General features: G+C 40.1%; 1 protein-coding gene across 2 annotated transcripts in view; it reads right to left on the bottom strand.

Moving 5' to 3' along the window:
- Positions 1–19,354, bottom strand: part of ALKBH8 (alkB homolog 8, tRNA methyltransferase) — a 47,905-nt gene extending 28,551 nt beyond the window's left edge. Inside the window, exons 1-7 of one of the 2 annotated variants that reach the window (XM_032196992.1) lie at positions 19,326–19,354; positions 14,880–15,023; positions 9,539–9,779; positions 8,310–8,441; positions 7,377–7,472; positions 5,812–5,916; positions 3,535–3,605 (exon numbers count right to left, since the gene is read on the bottom strand). In XM_032196992.1, the coding sequence (XP_032052883.1) occupies positions 3,535–3,605; positions 5,812–5,916; positions 7,377–7,472; positions 8,310–8,441; positions 9,539–9,779; positions 14,880–15,023; positions 19,326–19,343 (807 nt within the window). In that variant the 5' untranslated portion in view covers positions 19,344–19,354. The remainder of the gene's footprint in view (positions 1–3,534; positions 3,606–5,811; positions 5,917–7,376; positions 7,473–8,309; positions 8,442–9,538; positions 9,780–14,879; positions 15,024–19,325) is intronic. The other variant, XM_032197001.1, reaches the window with a different exon arrangement.
- Between the last annotated feature and the right edge of the window lie 566 nt (positions 19,355–19,920).

Genomic DNA, 19,920 nt, shown 5'->3' with positions numbered 1-19,920 from the left:
TCGGAGTACTGTTTCCAGTACTGGGAACAAACTGGGCTCCCCCATATGAGAAACACAGAGACTTACTGAACAAATCCAGCACAGGGCCGCAAAGATCATGAAGGAGCATCTTTCATATGAAAAGCTGAAAGAGCAAGGACTGTTCAGCTTGGAGAAGCTTCAGGGGAGATCTTATCTATGTGTATAAATACCTGATGGGAGGGAATGAAGAAGAGGGAACCCAACTCTTCTCAGTAGTGCCCATGGGCAAGACAAGAGAGAATGGGCACAAATTAAAACCCAGGAAATTCCATGTGAACATAAAAAAAATAATAATAAAGTGGTTTTTTTATTATTATTATTATTTATTTTTTTATTTTATTTATTTATTTATTTTTAACTCAGAGATCAAACACAGGATGCTCAGGGACAGTTTTGGAGCCTCTATCTGCAGAGACAGGCTAAATGCAGTCTGACAACCTGCTTTAGCTGACCTAGCTTGAGCAGGGCTTGGACTAAAACTCAGGAGGGCCCCTTCTAACCTAAACAATTCTGTGAAGATACCACATGAAGTCTGTAAACCTATGCTACTGATTACTAAGGCACTAGGCTAGGAAGGCACTCATGTTTAGTCCACTGGTCTGCCTCAAACTCCCTTTTCATATGCCAAGGCATTTATTTCAATTACTAGTTACTAGAAGCTGCCTAACTCAGATCCTTGAAGGACAAGCATACAAACAATGGGAGAAAAGTTCTTTCATGACTTAACACAAGAATTATGAGGCTTTCTGATTTCTTTTTTTTTTTTCTTCTGAAGTGTTTGGTTAGCCAACTTCAGAAAAAGGTTACACAACTAGTTGGGCTGCAAGATTTTTTCTTTATGACACTCCCTATTTAAATGTGTGCATTTCCTTTGGAGAAGAACACAGAAAAGACTAGACATAAGGCTTTATGTTTTGTTTTTTTTTCCAGTAGGTTGCAGCCTAACTTATTCCAGTGAAAAAAAACATAAAGTCACACTACAAGGAGAGGAATAGAGAAAACACAAGAGTCAGGATTTGCTGACGTAGATGCTACTCCAATTACTTATTATCAGAGCGTATACATTTTATGAACTGTGATGGGAATAGAGTTGCAGGCTTTGAGAAACTCTTGAAATAACTCACGTATTACATTTTTATCTGATTTTAAAATGTAAACAGCAGTTGCAGTAAGTGCACAAAAATGTATTAAAGAAATAAAAAGTTATAAAAGTACCAGAAAGCAAAGGCATCAAATAAAGCAGCATTTTCTGTGCCACTGGCTTGTTTTACTGCATGCGTGCTTTGATTGACTGAATCTGAAAAGTTCATTGATAGCCCATTAGGAAAAGGCACTGAAACTTGGACACAGTCTGTTAGCTCCCAATGTCTGTGTCTGAAATATCTATAAGCGGCCAAAGTCTAGCTGTTTCCCTGATTGAATTATATACATTCCAATTTTTAACAGCACCATAATCCTCCAGGCAGTCCTCTTCACAGAAAGGTTTGTATTTCTTAAGTGATTAAAATCACTCTGCTTTTGGCCATCTGTTTGAGACCATCACAAAGCTACGTTGTAATATAATCATCTGGAAATGCACTGCCTATGGTGCCTTATTGATGAAGTAAGAGAGCATCCAAGTCAGAGTCAGTCTTTTAATTGAAATGAAAAAGGTAAGAAAGCCTGGGGCTGCAGAGTGAGGCAGAAAAGGATGTGAAATTACAGCAGCACCAATATAGCTTTTATAAAGAAAACTAAAGTAACGTTTTCACTCACAAGGTCAACATAGGATTAGATGTAAGGCAGGGTCATCTATCTATTGCTGCTGTGCTGCTCTACATACTCAGCATGTATTAGAAAATTAAACTTAGGATTGATAAGCTGCACATAAGATCAATTACAGCTCTTTCCCTAGAGAAATTGCATGAAGAAATGGATGTTCTCAGGTACTGTCTAGCATGGAGGTGCTGACACTGTTAAAAGATACCACTGCCATTGCACAGATCAGAACACACTGCCACAGAAAGTGTTGCCACACTGCCACACCAAAACGAGTGAAGACTACTGACACTGTTTGCAACACCATCACACCTAATTTTAGACTCTCCTACTCTAATCTGATGCTTTTCTTAATGTTTTCATGGCTTAGATTAACAAATGCATCCATAACCTGTCTGAGAGGACAACGCTGACACTGACACTTCCCTTTCAGGGCATCAAGAACACAGAAGTGCCACTGCCACACACAATATTGGGAAGGTTACTCTTCCTCAGACTCACCCCTAGTCCCAGAAGTAACACATCCATTTTTTTTCTTGAACATTTTTTTAAAAGTCAGTGTAAGAACCCAGATTAAAGATGCAAAGAATGTCAGTGCTCATAATAGCCATGGTCCTCCCTCTGCCTAAAGAGTAAGACAAACCAAGAGAAACAATCAAAGTTGCTGTTTCATAACAGAAGGACACTGTCTATTGGTATGCAGGTACATCTAACTCTATATGCACACACATCTGTGTCCTCTACACACCACTGCCAGAACAAAGCAGCAGATCAGATTGTCCTCACACAGGGTTTGCAGCTTTTCAACAGAGAAAAAAAAAAAAAAATCAAAACAGCAACAAAAAACACTAACAACAAAATCAAACCTCTAATACCCACTGCAATGACCTTTTGTTCTTAACACTGTTAAACTTCTAGTTATACAGTGCCATGGGAACACACAGCAATATATACCTTCCCTGTAACAAAAAGCACAAGGTCTTAACGGAAATAGGCCATGCAGCTATGTCTAGAATATGAACACCCTCAGGAAAACATAAGAAGGTGCAACGGCCAACTAGAAAAGACTCGCTGCAGTAGTGCTTAAGGCAGAGTAGGTACCACTAAATTTGTGAAACAGGATGGCACAGGTGCAGCACATGAATTTCAATAGAGTAGAAGTATGGCCACTAACTAGAGGATTAGATGATACAGACTGTTCTCAGCCCTACTACTGGGACATCGTATAGCTTCTTTCCACTTCACTTTTCTTACACTTCCCTTCCTACTCTTTGCCTGCACCACCTGCACATGTTGGAAGATCAGGGCCTACCTCTGCATGCATTATGACTAGCTGAGTAGGGTTCAGACTCTGACCAGACCCTCTACAGGTCTGCCCATTTACATTACCTTACTGTAAACACACTGAATATAAATATTGCAGACCAGAGAGAACAGGGGATGGCACAGGAGAAAATGGAAGTAGAAACATAAACAGGGTATATACTCCCTAAGATGAATACAAAATGAAGGAAGGTCAATGCAGCACTGGATGCTAAGATTTAAAAACAGGATATCACTGCCAAATCATCCAGTGACAACATCTCATTGCAGTTGCTTATTTAATTGGCATATCACATTACCTTGCATGCTTGAGATTGAACTCAGATGAGTGTGAATAGACATTATGCAAAAACAAATTAAATTGTATTAAACAATATAAAAATGAAACTTCTCAGTAAAGCATCATCAAAATATATACAGAGATAAGTTTACCTCAGCTCCTAAACTGAGAGAGATTATTTCATCCTCAAAAGCAGAATGTGTATCAATATGAGGAGGAATTCCTGCACACAAAAGGAAAAAAAGTTGTTATAATAACAGAGGGGTATCTCTTCAGGCAAACTCTATTTACATGGATGTCCTCTTCGAATGGGCTGAACAAACAAAATTTATAAAGGAGCCTTCCAAAACAATTCAGGACAGGATCAGCCCATCGGATTTACATGCCCAGATTAGATATTAACCACACAGCTAACCTAAGTGTTCTCTATAATCAATGGAAATACCTAGAAGACAGTTCAGAGCACCCAAAGGCCTCACTCACCCACTGAAGACTCCTACTGGTCACCTTGCTGCAGCAAGCACCTGAGATCATTATGCTCTCCTCTTGGCTTAAAACTAACAGTTACATTATGCTGGGTGTCTTTGGGCCTTAGCTCGTCCACGATCATGCATTTCTCCCTCAAACTCTTCCCCAGGAAGGAATCACCCCAAATACCCCTTGTGTTGCTAAGCAAATGAAGGTGCAAAGGGTTTCAGCTTCAGAATTAGGACCTACTAACAGATACTGTCAAGGTCAAACCCTGCCCCTCTGCTTTGGAGTTCTCAAGAAAAATCTACACACCGCTGCTGGGCTAACCCCTAGGTAGTAATTCTTTCTGGGGTGTGTATGAGTAACCACATGTATCTGAGAATTTCCAAAAGGACAGCGATTTTTTTCTTTCTATTAAAGAAACTGCCATTCCCTGCAGCCCGTGCCACATATTTTAACACAATCAAATTTCTTAGTTGAAAACATTTTTTCCTAACACTGTCAGTCAGCTCTACAAAACATCATTCTACACCAGATTTTACCTCCAGATATAAATAACCTGAATTTCATTCATTTCAGTGAAAGCAATACTCTTGTTTTATGGAGGCCAACATTTAGTCTAATAGAAAATCAGCCAGATTTGAAAAGCAAGGACACATATCTGCTTGTGTTTGTTCATAAATTTTCTTCTGTATGAAGCACTGAAACTCTTCTTTCAGATGCCCACTAAAGGCAGCATAATTCACTGTGCAACAAGAGGACAGTTCTGCATCACCCAAACAATTCAACCAAGACCACACTGACCTTCCTGCCGTTTACGCTCCACCTACACAGCACATAGTAAGAAACAGTCACCTAAGCATTCAAATGTGGGTGGTTACTTTCAAGTATAAATCCAAAACTTAAAACATTATTAAGATCCTGAATGAAAAAAGTGCTTTCAAAAATGAATTCATTTAATGTGTCTTCAACGTGGCCCCTACAGTTTAGATACAGAGTCATCATTCACTTTTTAAAAATCTCAAGTTTAGTGTCCAGTGACAGAATCTGGCTCACAACACAGGTACTAAAGGCATTAATCTGGCTGCACTCTATGTTCATTTATATCCTAACAATTTGCACTCCAGAAAGGGTATTGCTTTATCTTGGTTTGTTTTTAAAAAACTGCTTCTCTTCTTGATAGAAATCTACAATCCCTGCTAATCTCCTGAGGTCCCTGCCAGGAGTACATGACTGTAACAATTTAACAGATCGGCAGATACATAAACAAATGCAATCAGCTTCTCAGACTCCTGTTTGGCACACACTAAATTAGCTGTCAGACATTGATTCTGAAAGAAAAGCTGTTGTCCTTCGTTACTAAGGACAAATTAGATATTCACTCTAGAGGATGCCAGATAGTTAGCCTTGATGACTGACCTTAGCAAAAAGCACAGCACATGATTTATTCCCTAGAGGTGTGATGAGAAGCAAATTTCTCTCCAGTCTGGGAAAGATTACAGAAATTGAGTAATTTCTTATTCCCCAGATAAGAGAACACTTCTTGCAGCATACTTAAGAGCCTACTAACATTATACCATGTAGTAGCAGCAAGAGCTGTTTTCTGGAGACTATGCACATTACAGGGAGAAAGTAAAGCTTGGGGAAGCAATGAAGAAGTACACAATTGCAAAAGCAAATACAACTGCTTATTCCTGTATCCTTTTGTTTAGTTTCCATGTTATGGTCTTGCATTCTGGAATACCATTAACTTCTGTAAGTGTTATCAAAAACTGTACTTCTGAACACAAGCTCCTGGGTTCAGAAACCAGTATGAAGACATTAGGTTTGATATCAAACATCTCAGGTCACAAAGTAAATACATTAAGTAAATGCTTAAATCCTATCCCATTAAATGCTACTCTCTTCTGAATTTCAATTAAAAGTACAACATTTTTGAAAGATAAAAAAAAAATTACCTTGTCCAGGTTCATACTGATTTACAGTCAGTTGATCAGGTTTATGTTTGATATATCCCTGCTTCAAGCACTTCTCCAAGAACAAGCTACAAATTTCAGGAAGACCTATTTACAGAAAGAAAACTTTAAGCAAGACAGCTTTTTACATTTTTATCCTTTCCGTTTAGATTAAATATAATAACTGGGCAAAATACACAGATACAGCTTCACAGATATGTAAGGCCATCTTTAATAATAATCACTATCAATTTGTTCTAAAAGACACATCAGAACCGTTGGTCAGATCTTCAAGTACCATGTGTATGTAACACCTCACAATTAGAAAGGCCGTTCCTCCAAGATCACATTTAGAGGAAGGCCAGGTCCACTCCTAACACATGCAAACTGTGTTAACCCTACATATAGTCACGGAATCGTCTAGGTTGGAAGAGACCTCCAAGATCACCTAGCCCAACCTCTGACCTAACACTAACCAGTCTTCCACTATACGAATAAAAGCATATCAAATCAAGGGCAAAATTTCCACCAACCACTGCAATAAGGAAGCTGCAGACAAGAACTATATTATGCAGAAAGTCAGAAATTCTGCAGAAAGCTCACTAAACAAAAAAAAAAATACCCCCTAAAAGTCTGTTACTGAATTAAATATCACCACATAAATCTGCTGAAGTCAATCTGTTTTTGAAACAGGAACAAGAGTCCTTCAACTAATCTTTAGTGTGCTATTTTATTAGAGGACGTCATTTCTATTCTGTTGGATATAACACCCACAAACATGTTAATAGCAGCCCTTTCACAAACCTATTGATTTTTATTTTTTGTCTTCCCCCAGTGAAGTATTTCCATTTATTCTCTGCTCACACGTAAAGAGCACTAGCTATAAGACTAGAAAATACTCAAATATCAATGCTTTTATGATTATATACAGTTTCACTGCTAGAACCAAAAGTAACCAGAATCCATCTGTTGAAAGCTACATCCACCACAGTACCCATGCATGACCTTAAACACCTTCAGGTTTCATAGGAGTTTAACCTCCCTATTTTACTATTTTTAAATCTAAGACTATAAGATGACTCACTTGATTTGCTCTGACTTCACAGCCATCAACTCCAAATAAGAGAGTTAGTCAAACCTTTTCAAGCTTGCTTTCAGTCCAAAGGAAAATTTTGGAGCTTCAAGCACGTCAAGATAAATATATGTTGCAATACACACTGCAACCCCAAATTAATATGCGATTTTAAACACAAAATTATTTTATGGAACAAAAGGAAAATAAAATAACAGTTAAAGAAAAGACAATTATAATCCCCAAAGCCTTATTTGATTTGACCTCAACAAAGGGCAGTAACTCCTGGCCACAAGTGTCTGGAAAACAAGCTTCAAATGCTCACAGCAGTCTGGAATGGATCCCATTCACAAAAGCGCTGTTCAGTGTGTGCTTAAGATACAGTGAAGATTCTCCTTTTATTACAATCTCAAATCTATACCTTAGTGAGGATTAAAAACTTTATATAATGGTTCAAATATCAGTGCAAATTATTATTTTATAGGGAAGTTCTTACCTCCAGGTAAAGGTTTGTCTTTATCAACGTTGTTGTTATCATAGCGAAACTCATATCCAAAATGTTTTACTTTTCTATGCTTTAAAGTCTTCTGGGCTGTGAAAAGACACAAGTTTAAAGTAACATTAGACTGCATAAAAGAGTAGAGGCAAATTGCTATGCTTCCCTGTTCCATTTGACCTCTGTTAAACCTAAACATTCTTTAATTAACAGTTAAAACAATCTATGCAACCCTTGTTATTCATGGCACATAATTCTTCTGCCTTGTTACCTTTTGTAACTGCATCAGGCATTCACTGTTGTTTAAAGTCAAATTGACCCTGCTTTTGTACATGCAGGAAGTAGAGAGTACCAATTTTCCGGACTCCTAATGCGTCTTTATTCTTGCTTTGACCTCTGGCGTAGCATTTGACTGATAACCCAGGGATACAGCAAGATCCTCCACTTTCACCAAGTTATATGTTAACTAAGGTCAATATAACCATTTGTGTTGTTTCAAGGGGAAAAAAAAAAAAAAAAATCAAAATCTTGAAGTGAATTCCAAGACATTCGTTTTTTAAGAGACTTGATTCCACAGAACTCGTATGAAAGCACAGAAGCATCCAGAAAGCGTGTTTCACTAACTTATTTCTGATTTAAAAGAAGCAAGATTTTTAAGTAGGACATAAGGGTTTTTTTTTAGAAAAGATTGCCACATCCAAAAACAACTACAATCTTATTCAAGTAAATCTGTATTAAGATACCAATTCAGACCACTTCGCCCAAGTAGTTCATGACTTGTAATATAAGACCCAATTTCTAAAATACCAAAAGCAAATACACAATGATTTCAAACAATACATTTATCAACATGCAGACTTTCTTATAAACTGAAACTGGAGGAAATAACAGCATAAAATCATAGGAGGTATGAATTTCTTCGGTTTTACCCACCATTTTGAGCATCTTCATCTCCTATCCAGTCAATACTTTCCAACATTCTCCTTTCTTCTTCTGGAGAAACCACCTTTTCAATGACTGTGAGGCCTGGAGGCAAGTTTGTAGGAACAGCATTCTTCCAGAAAACTAGGGTGTACGGAAAAAGAGAATATTGTCACTCTGTAGGGAAAATAAAACCAGGTATTCCCTAGAGGATTATTGCTATGTATGGGAATATATTATAGCTGTAGGAATATTTGCTGTAATGATACAATGGAGTATCTAATTTAGTGAACGAGTAATTCATTTTTGACACAGGGAAACAGGGTAAGGCCCAAGTTTTGCATCACAAAAAGCACTTTTTAGATGTTCCTGCGTAGGACTCCACACTACCCAAACGCAAAACCACCTGTGATTTTCCTGTCAAAATAATGATAAAAAAAAAAATCCAATCATTTCAGGATTCTACCAGCATTTTAGTTTTCTACAATTTTGATTTACCTCTACTTATAGCTCAAAAGCAGAGTGCCACTGTAATTCTAATATTCCACCTACCACTAACAGGAAAAAACGTGATTTCTTATTTTCTATTAGTTTTTGATATTTGATGTCTAGGGAAGCAATTTGTAACCAAATACAGACAGCCATAACACAAAACCTAGAAAAATAGAAAATGCCTGTGGTATACAGGCCTTCAATTTGATGTCCTTATTTTAAAAGCTTTTCACTGGCAGAATATACAAACCCAGAAGTCTTTTCACTAGACACTATAAGAACTCATAGACAGAGGAACCAATCTTGTATGAAATAGCTTATAGGCAGCCATAAAAAAAAGTTTGAGAAGAAGGAAAAAAAGCAGAAATTTTATTCTGCCTATGTTCAGTCTTGGAGCTAAGATAGAGATCACAAGACTGTCACCACACAAGAAGTCCAATGAAGTACTCAGAGATCCCCTGGGTACCAATTTAGCTCCTTATTCACAAAACCTTCAAATGCAGCAATGAATGGTCTTGAAACTACTTAAGAGGCCACCCTTCTCCTCATGCCTCCAAGTAAAAGAGTTCAAATTCAAGTATCCTATCATGGAACACAGACAAAAAGTTATTTTCTGTGCTGAATCTTAGATTCTGGCTTTCATTCTCTTTCTCTACTTAACATACTGTGTGCTTTTATCTATATTTACTGTCTAAGAAGTTAAAGCAAAGAGAAGTGTGCAAGTTTATAGATAAGCACAAAAATAATACCTTTTTCCACAAAATTACAATACAGTACAACATTTTGGTCGGAGTCTCCCAGCATTAATTCTTTTCCATTGAGGGCATCAAAGGCTTTCTTGGCTTCTTTCGTTGACCCATATTTCACAAAGGAATATGGTTTATTTGGTGGCATTAGAAGTGCTTCCACCAATCCGTATTCTTCTACTGTCTTGAGAAGTTGTTGTCTACTCATCCCATTACCTAGGCCGGCATTGGCAATAACTAGGCTCTACGTGAAGAGAAATAAAAGAAAATTTAAAGTTATTGATTACTGCTGATTGATCTAAATCTAATACTAAAAAATCAGCTCTCAAGAAAAACGAAGAAATCCCATGATTACTTTTTAACATATTCCACACAAAAAACTTGTATTTTAATTTGGTAGGTATATGAGGCTACGGCAACCTGTCTTAGCATAAATTCTAGTAGAAATGCTTGCAAATGCTATTATAAGACCACTTAAGCTTCAAACTGGCATATGTAAGAAGTGTTCTGTATGCAAAAAGTGACACCTGCAAAATCATTTTGGAGTTTTCCAAAATAAAATTTTTCTAGAGCCCAGTTACTGCTAACAAAAACAAACAAGAAAAAAATCCTTCAAAGACTATGATTCTTTGTTGTTTTTATGAAAGTTTTCTCTTCTTTGCCAAAGAATCTTTCTAAGTATAGAGTGACTGATATTCCCAATCACACCATACACCAGGTTCACAAAAAAAAAGGCAGCCTCTATAAACAGACCATTAAATTCTGCTCCACCACTCTTTTCTGAGAATTCCCACTTTCTTTCTTTTCTAAGCAAAAAGGATTTATGGCCCATTCTAATTAACACAGATTACTTTGAGCACCATCAGAATAGTATGGGTTTGAAGGGACCTTAAAAATCATCTAGTTCCAACCCTCCCTGCCATGGGCAGGGACACCTCCCACCACACCAGGTTGCCCAAAGCCCCATCCAGCCTGGCCTTGAGCACCTCCAGGGATGGGGCATCCACAGCTTCTCCGGGCAGCCTGTGCCAGGGCCTCACCACCCTTCAAGGGAAGAACTTCCTCCTAACCTCTAAGATAAATCTCCCCTCTGATAATTTAAAACTATACCCCTTGTCCTATCATTAGTCTGTACTCATGTCTGGAATTGCCCCGACCCAGGTGCAACACCTTACACTTGGACTTGTTGAACCTCGTTAGTTTCACATGGACCCATATCTTTAGCTTGTCCAGGTCCCTTTGGATGGCATCCCTTACTTCAACTGCACCACTCGGCCTGGTGGCATCTGCAAACTTGCTGAGGGTGCACTTTATCCCATTGTCCATGTAATAAAGATATTAAACAGCACCGGTACCAGAATAGACCCCTGAGGGACACCACTTGTCACTGGCCTCCTCCTAGACATAGAGCCATTGACCACCACTCTCTGGGTGCAACCTTCAAGTCAACTCCTTATCCACTGAATGCTCCACCCATCAAATCCATCTCTCTCCAATTTGGAGACCAGGACGTTACATGGGACAGTGTCCAAGGACTTACAAAAGTCCAGGTATGACATCGTTCAGTCTTCCCTTGTCAACTGACGCAGTCACTCCATCATGGGATGGAGTGGTGGTTGCACACTGGAACAGGCTCCCTAGGGACACAGTCACTGGACCAAGCCTGTCTGAATTTAAAAAGTGATTGGACTGTGCACTTAGTCACATGTGGGTAGACCTGTGCGGTGCCAGGAGTTGGACCTGATGATCCTTATGGGTCCCTTCCAATTCAGGATATTCTGTGATTTTATGATCACAAAACACCACCAGATTGGTCAGGCATGATTTACCCTTGGGGAAGCCACGTTGGCTATCTCAGATCACCTCCTTGTCCTGCATGTGCTTTGCAAACAATTAACTGCTTTACTCTAGGTCTTCACTGTGATTTATGTACAAAATTCTCAATGAGTATGCAGTTCGTAATACTACTGCTGGTTTGCTAAATATTAGAAGAAACAATAATATAGAACTTTAAAAAGAACTGTTATAAATATATATACATATATATGTGTGTGTATATATATACACACACACATGTACTTCGCAAATCCACAATCTTTTTAAAAAGATTTAAGTTTTTTTTGACATCTAGAGTGCTATTTGCTGTAACTGGATGTTCAGTCTAATCATGGAAGTTTAAATCCCTTTCTAAGGACAAATAAGGATGCAGTCTTGAAGTTTTGACTGAGCCCTGTAACTCCAAACAACTAGCAACAATTTACTCAGATTGACTCGATGCAATACCTTTCCAGAAAGCTTTCACACAATCTTTTCCTTAAATGCTATAAATGCTCTATGACCTTTTCTGAAAGCAGCTGGCAAAGCATTCAATAGTTTCAAATTGTAGTGTTGCACTTCCCTAAAAGACAGAAAATCATGTTTAAAACTGAACAGAAAGATTATTAACAAGAAAGATTTTTTTTTTAAATCAGTGAGCACGCCTGAGATACTGCTGTGATTATGCCTTTTGTAGTGGCTCTGTTAACACCTGCCGTTAGCAACACATCAGGCTGTCCGTACCGATGACATTTTTCAAAGGTGACCGTATCACTAATTATTATTTTCTGGAATGTTACTAAAGGGGAGGCCCATGTGTGCAAAGGAAATGAGGAGACTCAAACCAGTGCTCTCACTGGCTGTAAGCAGACAAAGACCTTCACTACACCACAGCAGCATGTACAGAGATTGTTCACATTCTCATGACTGGGCAATTTCAGTAAAATCACTCTTATTACACAAAGCCTGCAAGCATTTTCTGTACTCTCTGCACAAGTTTGTTGTGGTTTAACACAGCAGGCAGCTCAGCACCACACTCACTCACACACTCCCTGCCAGTGGGATGGGGGAGAGAATTGAGGGGGAAAAGAAAGTAAATGCTTGTGGGCTGCGATAAAGACCATTTAATAGCACAGAAAATGAAAGAAATAACGATAATGGTAATAAATTGTGCAAAGCAGGAGATACACAACTCAGTTCCTCGCCACCTGCTGAGCAATGCCCAGCTCCTCCCCAAGCAGCAGTCCCCCTCAATCCCTGCCAGCCACCCCATTAGTTGCTCAACATGGTGTCATATGGCTTGGGACATCCCTTTGGCCTGTTGGGGTCAGCTGGATGTTCAAAGGAACGGTGCCTTCTACGCATCATGCAGCTGACACTACGTGGAGTGAGTGAATTACACTGATCACACAATGGGATCGAATAGGAAACCCCAGTCACCCAGGGATCTGGGAAGTGATCATGGACTGGCCAGAAGGCAAAAATTTTGGATTATCACCAGAGGAGGAGATGACACATGCTGAAGAAGCCCCACTGCATCATAAGCTATCAGCAAATGAGAAGCAATATGCCTTGTTCACTGGTAAGTCCTGACACATCGTGGGGAAGCACTGGAGGTGGAAGGCTGCTCTATAGATTCCTACAAGGCAAGTTGCAGAAACTGCTAAAGGAGAAGGTGAATCGAGCCAATTTGCAGAAGTAAAGGCCATCCAGCTGGCTTTAAATACTGCTGAACAGGAAAAGTGGCCAGAGCTCCATCTCTATACTGACTCATGGATGGTAGCACCCCAGGAAGAACTGAATCAGACAACGAGACTTATTTCTGAAACAACCTCATAGATACCTGGGCCAAAGAGCATGGTTTTGAGTGAGTGTATCATACCTCCTCTTATACACCAGCCTCTGGGAAAATCGAGTGACATAATGCACTGTTAAAGACTCCACTGAAAGCAATGGGTGCTGGGACATTCAGACTTTGGAATACACATTTGGCAAAGGCCACCTGGTTAGTCAGCACTAGAGCATCTGCCAACTAAGATGGACCTGCCCAACCAAACCTGTTACGTAGTGTACAAGAGGATAAAGTCCCTGTAGTGCATGTAAAAGACATGCTAGGGAAGACAGTCTGGGCTATGCCTGCCTCAGGCAAAGGCAAACCCATCCGTGGGATTGCTTTTGCTCAAAGATCTCTGTGCACTTGGTGGGTAATAGTGAAGAATGAGGAAATCCAATGTGTACCTCAAGGGGATTTAATGTTGGGTAAGAACAGCCCATGATTTGGGCTGCATGATGTTAATTACTATATAATACTGTCTGTCATCACTACTGTGATTGCTGTATGTCATACTACTCATGGTAACACAGTAAGAGTCACCCAGATAATCACGAATGTTGATAGAACTCAACAAGCACGGCAGTGATGGAATCAGAATTGGCTTCAGCATGCAACAATCCAACAGCACACACCATCTCTTCTGTCCTGAAAGATTGTTGTGACAGGTGGAGCCCAAAGTCATGGACTAAACAAACTCAGTGGACATTTTATATATGAATGTATATATTGTATGCATATATATAAATATACATACATTTCTGTATCTGAATGGGAAGAAGTTTTAGGATCAAGATGAACAAAGCTAGAGTAAGTGGTATAGCTCTACAATACGTTCCAAGCCAAGTTAGCAGCTTCCCACAACTGACAGAGGGAAGTAAGACCCTCTTTAATTTCTTCTTTCTACCTGAAAGTTCCCAACACTTATCTTCTGCTACACCAGTATTTGCCAGGTCCACTTCTGATCTCCTGAAACTCTCTACTATAGCAAAAAAAAAAAAAAAAAAAAAAAAAAAAAAAAAAAAAAAAAGTAAAAGATCAAACAGATGGGCAGTTTGCTGGTAGGTTAGGAAATAAAGCATCTTATGGTAAAGTTCATTGAGTGTCATAAGAAAGAAGCAGAACTGCCCCATGTCCCCTTTTGTGCATGTGAAGAGAAAGTTCTCTTTTTAACAGCTGAAAGTCAGTCAAACAGTTCAACTCCCACAGAGCCACAGCCTAAATCAATTTAGGTGAAGAAAACAATGTGGAAAAGATTTCTAAGACAAACATGCTATTTTTTTTTCACCACGGAGTTAATAGATGAGACAAATTATACTTGATGGAGAAGTATAGAAGAAAAAGATACAAAAGCTAAAAGCCAGAGAAGAAAAGAAATCATAGAGAAAAGAGGAGAAAAGCACATCTCCTTCAAAAAGGTAACATTTCTCTTGCTGCTGTCTTCTCCTCCCCAATTCAAGGAGCTACTGTTTCAGATACAAAAAAAAAAACAACCTTACCTAACGATTTTCAAAGCCTCTCTGCAGACATTAAACTGATGAAGTACACTTCTGCTTTGAACTCAAGAGGGAGAGAAAACCTTTAATCTCAGGAAGTGCTTTTTTTGGGGAGAACTGCATTTTAGACAAAGCGTATGCGAAGACGGAACACATATAAACAGCATTTTCTCATATGATCAAAATCAGAACTGTCAATCACCTGTGTGGCATGGGAGACACACTCAATGCCCTCATGTCTCATCAACGTATGCTGAGCTCTGACCTGTTTCCTCATTATCTTCTTCTTCATTTTGCGGACTTTCAAATGATCTTCACCAGTTCTGTCAACTTCCATGTTGGTGATCTGGGAAGCAAAAGTAGCAACATATACTAAGTGTCTTGCCTAAAAAATGAAATGCATTGGTCTGTTGTAGAGAGATACAGCAAACCTCCCTGTCCTGTAAGTCATTTTTAGGACACCAATGGGGTTTGTCTTGGGACCAGTGCTGTTTAATATCTTTAACAAAAGATAATTCCAGACTTTACAAACTACTGGGGGCTGACAAAACTGAGTCAGCAAACTATGCTATTCCTCAGTCAATAGGTCAATTTTCCCCATTTTATAAGTTTTGCTGATTAACTCCTTTATTAAAAGAATGTAAAGTAAATCTTTATAAAGATTGCCGTGGTATTCGATTTCATTTTCCAGTTTTTATCTTCCCCTTCACTTCCTTATTCACAGTATCACTACATTCAATCGCAGTTTTTATGCTGCCCACCCCTCCTGTTTTCACAGAATACTTTCAATTGATTTCTTTCTTCTTGCATATGTGGAACTGCCATGAGATTTGTACGATCTTAGCTTCTAAGTTAGTCAGTGCCTCACAGAATGCTTAAGCTGGAGATGTACTGTTCTTGTTTAGCCTCCTTTTTCATAATTGACACTTCCAAGTGAATGGCAAAAATTGCTTTTTTTTGCACACATTGATGCTCAAGGACTAGCCATCAGGATGCTCCATACCTCATTTAGCACACCTTCAAAGACCAAACCTTAAGTAAATCACACACTTGTCATGAGAAAAAACAGAAAACTGTGTACATCAATTAATACAACTAACTTATTGGCAACTTACCATCTACCTGCCAGCAAGCTTCTGAAACATAACCTCTTCATAGAATACAATCATAGAATCTTTCAGGTTGGAAAAGACCTCCAAGATCATCTAGTCCAACCTTTAAGCTAGTACTGACAAGTCCACCACTAGATCAAGTTGTACATCTACATGTTTCTTGAAAACCTCCAGCAATGGTGACTCGACCGCTTCCTTGGAAAGTCTATTCCAATGCCACATAACCCTTTCAATAAAGAAATTTCTCCCAATATCCAACCTAACACACACACCAGCACAACTCGAGGTCATTTCCCCTCGTGTTGTCACTTGGTGCTTGGGAGAAGAGCCCAGTCCCCACCTTGCTTCACTGGCCTTCTCCAGGTTTTGTTGCATCTTTTGCCACTTCTGTTCTATCACTTAGATCACACAGCAGCTTCCTACACCCCCCTGAGCCTAGCTTCTTTTTCTTTCTTTCTTCAAACTTCCTTTAAACCCAGAGGAACAGTCCAGACCTCCCTTAAGACACTGACGTGGCTAGATTTTCCTTTTTTTTTTTTTTTTTCCTTCTCTTTCTCTATAGCATTATTTCTTACCCATGTTTTAGGAATTTCTTATCTTCTTTCCCCAAAATCCTCCTAACTATACAGAGTTGGACAATCAAACTGCAGCTGTGTCCTTTCTCACTCTTTTATTACTGTAGAACTGATAACAAACTTTCCACCTCATTTTCACTTCACCTCAAAAAAACATTGTGGAGTTTTTTGTCTATTTGAAGAAAAAAAAGTTACATCATCCACAGTTATATTTACTTATTTAAATGTGTCAGCTGCTTTCACAGTCTGTCATCCACTTGAATATCTTCTGGCTTGCTAGACTTCATACCTGGTTCATGATATCTAAATTGTAGACACAATCATGATAATATCACAGTGAGCTACAGGAAAATGGTAAAGGTCAAAAAGAGTTTCACACTAGTAGTTGACATAACTTTGTTTTGAGTCTTAGCAACTGTTTTCTTTCAAACAAATGCAAATATGCTAGTAAAATTGTTACAAAAATATTAAAGAGCCTCATAGGATATGTAAGTATATATTCGTTGTGACCGCTGCAGCATTACCATCATCAAAACGCACAACTATTGCCTGCACTGAAAGAAATATTCTTTAAAGGGAATCAGAATGATGAGAGCAGCAGCAGGTAATAACAGATTCCAAAAAGGAGCAGAATAAACACTGCTGAAGATTCAGTCTTTTGCCTTTCCTCACCTTTTGTTGGTTTTCTCCTACCTTTCCTCTTCCACTTCCAAACCCAATTTTACAGCAGTCTCGAATAAATTAAAACAGCATGCAAAGAAATTAACAACAATTTCTGTCAAACCTAGAAGGTTACTGGCATAGCAGGCTCTAACAGTTCTATCCTGAAACCGTGTCACATTCCCACTATCAACTCTGAGATGGTACGTGCATGGCCATAACAGTCTGAACCCTGACTTCCTGGCCAAATAGAATTACTGAATTTTTACAGAGATCCTGACCACATAAAATTTAAACATACTCCTGAGCATGACAAAGAAACTAATCAATTAATAAGCACCATGATCCATCCTATCACCATGAGACTTTTGCCAGTTCTTAGAGTTTCTTACTCAGAGCTAAATCAAGCATAACTATGCTAACATGCAACGTACAAATAACGTATGAAAATCTTCCTAGTGATAAGCTGCAACAGGGAACAGTTTCTGAAAAAGGAGACTACTGAAATCATAATTTCCTATGACTTCAGAAACATAAAGAGTAGAGGCTGAAAATCTCAGTTGGTTATATATATACACCAATCCTTCTGTAAGATTGTTTTTCATTTTGAATTTGTTAGCAAACACCCTTACCAGGATTCATCCAATTTGCAGGCTTGTTCAGCAAGCTCATCCCTGAACAGGATGCCCAACTGACATATTTGGTCCAAATGGCTTGGCCTGCTAGCCTTCCTTGCCACACTTGGGTGAAAGGAGGCCAGTAACTTCACTGACTGCCTATGTGCAGGTTCTCATCTTCTCAGCAGTGGGGATAAGCAGCCTCAAGTTACTTTAAAAGAAAGTATAATAGAGACATCTTTTATTTGATGGGATAGGGTTACAGAAACAGCAACAACATGGGGTGGTTTACTTTGTGGAACCATGCAAATCCGGTTGAGAAGGAAAAGCATGTAGCTACTTTGCCCAGACCACACAGATTACTATTGGGAAGCCTCTACATAAGAGACCCAGATGGAAAAAAAGGATGTGGAATTGAACAGATCAGGCCTCTTACAAAGTATCTACACTTCCGTACACTGTGTGACTCCATCCAGTCCCAGGGGAAAGCCACTCTGAGTTTAGTCAGGCCTCAGACAAAAGGTCCTTACAAATTCCCACATCCTCCAAGCAAAAGCTAATAAGTCACGGCTCAATACCTGACAAGCTAGCACAGAAACCGTAGCTGAAAGACAACTTTATATCCTTTCACTACCTCTGAACTAAGCAACACAAGGGCCAAGCAAGGTACAACTCAGAAGCCTAAACAAAAGAGCTGGTGGAGAAGCCCCAACCCATGCTGCCTGGCCTCACAGCTGTTGCTGAAAAAGCTGCAGACTTTCCCCAGATGCTGTGTAATGCTTGTCAACATCACCCAGATGTCTCCAACCCCTGAAGACATCTCAGACAGCACCACCTGCCTTCAGTGGGACAGCACAACACTCTCTCCATCTGTGTCTGAACTGAGCCTGAATTCTCTGCCTTGTCAGTTACATGAAGTCAGTTCTGCAGCCAGAAAACCCCACAGTCTGACATAATTCCAGACTTAAGGAACCATGCTCAGTTGTATGTAATTGTATGCAAGTATATACCTGTATTTGGTGGCTTCTCAGACCCACTTTACAAAGCCCAACATGACTATAAGGGTAGAAAAACAAAAAAGCATGGAGCAAATACACCGAAACAACCTCCCCCGCAATTCTAGCTCAGGTTACAGCATCAGTAACCGGTCTGACATTACAACTGGGGTTAATTTAAAGTTTAGCAGCCACCCGGGGGCCGCTGCTGTGTGCGGAGCTGAGCGGCTGCTGCCAGCGGGGGGAGCGCTGCGCCCACTTATCAAGTTCGGCAGCTTATTAGTGGTTTGGGGTCGGGTTTGTTCCCCGGAAACCGAAACACGAATGTAGGCAGACACTGCATATATACACACATCAAAACTCGTGGAAGAAATAAAATTCAAGAACGGGGAAATGAAATTCAATTCATGGGGATACCTGGATGTTCCAGCATCGCCCCTAAACACCTGAAAGCGCCAGCGCATCCCCGTCGGTATCCCCACCGCTTTTTCACCACTGAAAGCCAGCACCTAAACCTCCCACCCATTTCCCTCAAATCTGCAGGCTCTGGGGACGTGTGAAAAATAGTAAAATAGTAGCTATTTTTTTAAATAGTAAAAGTAATGACAACAAGGATCTGCGCACGCTTTTCCGCCCCCCCTTTCCGTTGGGGAGCTGCCCCCCTCTCCCCAGCCGGCGCCGCGCGGTACCTGGCTGGCGGCCGCCATCTTGGGGCAGGCAGCCCCGCCGCTCCGCCCGCCGACATGGCGGCGCCCCGCCCTGAGCCCGCCCAGCGGGACGGGTGCCCGCCGGCTGGCGAAGCCTGAGGGAGCCCTTCCCTGGGCAAAAACACTGCTGGGTGAAAAAAGAAACCCTTAAACGGTGGTGCTCGGGGCTCCCTGATGGGTTTTCCCGAGCGCTGGCGTGGGCTAAGGCTGTGTCACGGTGGTCGGGGACCAGGAGGCTGGGCGGTGTGCGGAGGGAGGGGAGTGGCCGTGGCCCTCTCCTTCTGTCTCCTGTCAAAGATTCACGGTTCTTTTTCATCACTGAAGTGCACAAGATAGTCGTCATCCTCCTTCCAGTGTATAAATTCCTTCCAGTGTATGAATTCTAACTCTGAAACGGCAGCAGAAGCACAGCAACATTTGAACCCTCATCCCCAGTGGAGCAGCAGCATTCGGCCTCATGCTGGACTCTGTTTCACAAAACACAGTGTTAAACACAAAAACCAGAGCAGACCCATCCAGCATACCCTACCCACAGCTGGAACCCCAAAACCTGGCACAGAGCTATCACCCAGAACTG

Source organism: Aythya fuligula, chromosome 1 (assembly GCF_009819795.1).
Source record: "Aythya fuligula isolate bAytFul2 chromosome 1, bAytFul2.pri, whole genome shotgun sequence".
Classification (NCBI taxonomy): domain Eukaryota; kingdom Metazoa; phylum Chordata; class Aves; order Anseriformes; family Anatidae; genus Aythya; species Aythya fuligula.
The sequence above is the reverse complement of the archived record's forward strand: the minus strand, read 5'-3'. Positions and strand labels throughout refer to the sequence as shown.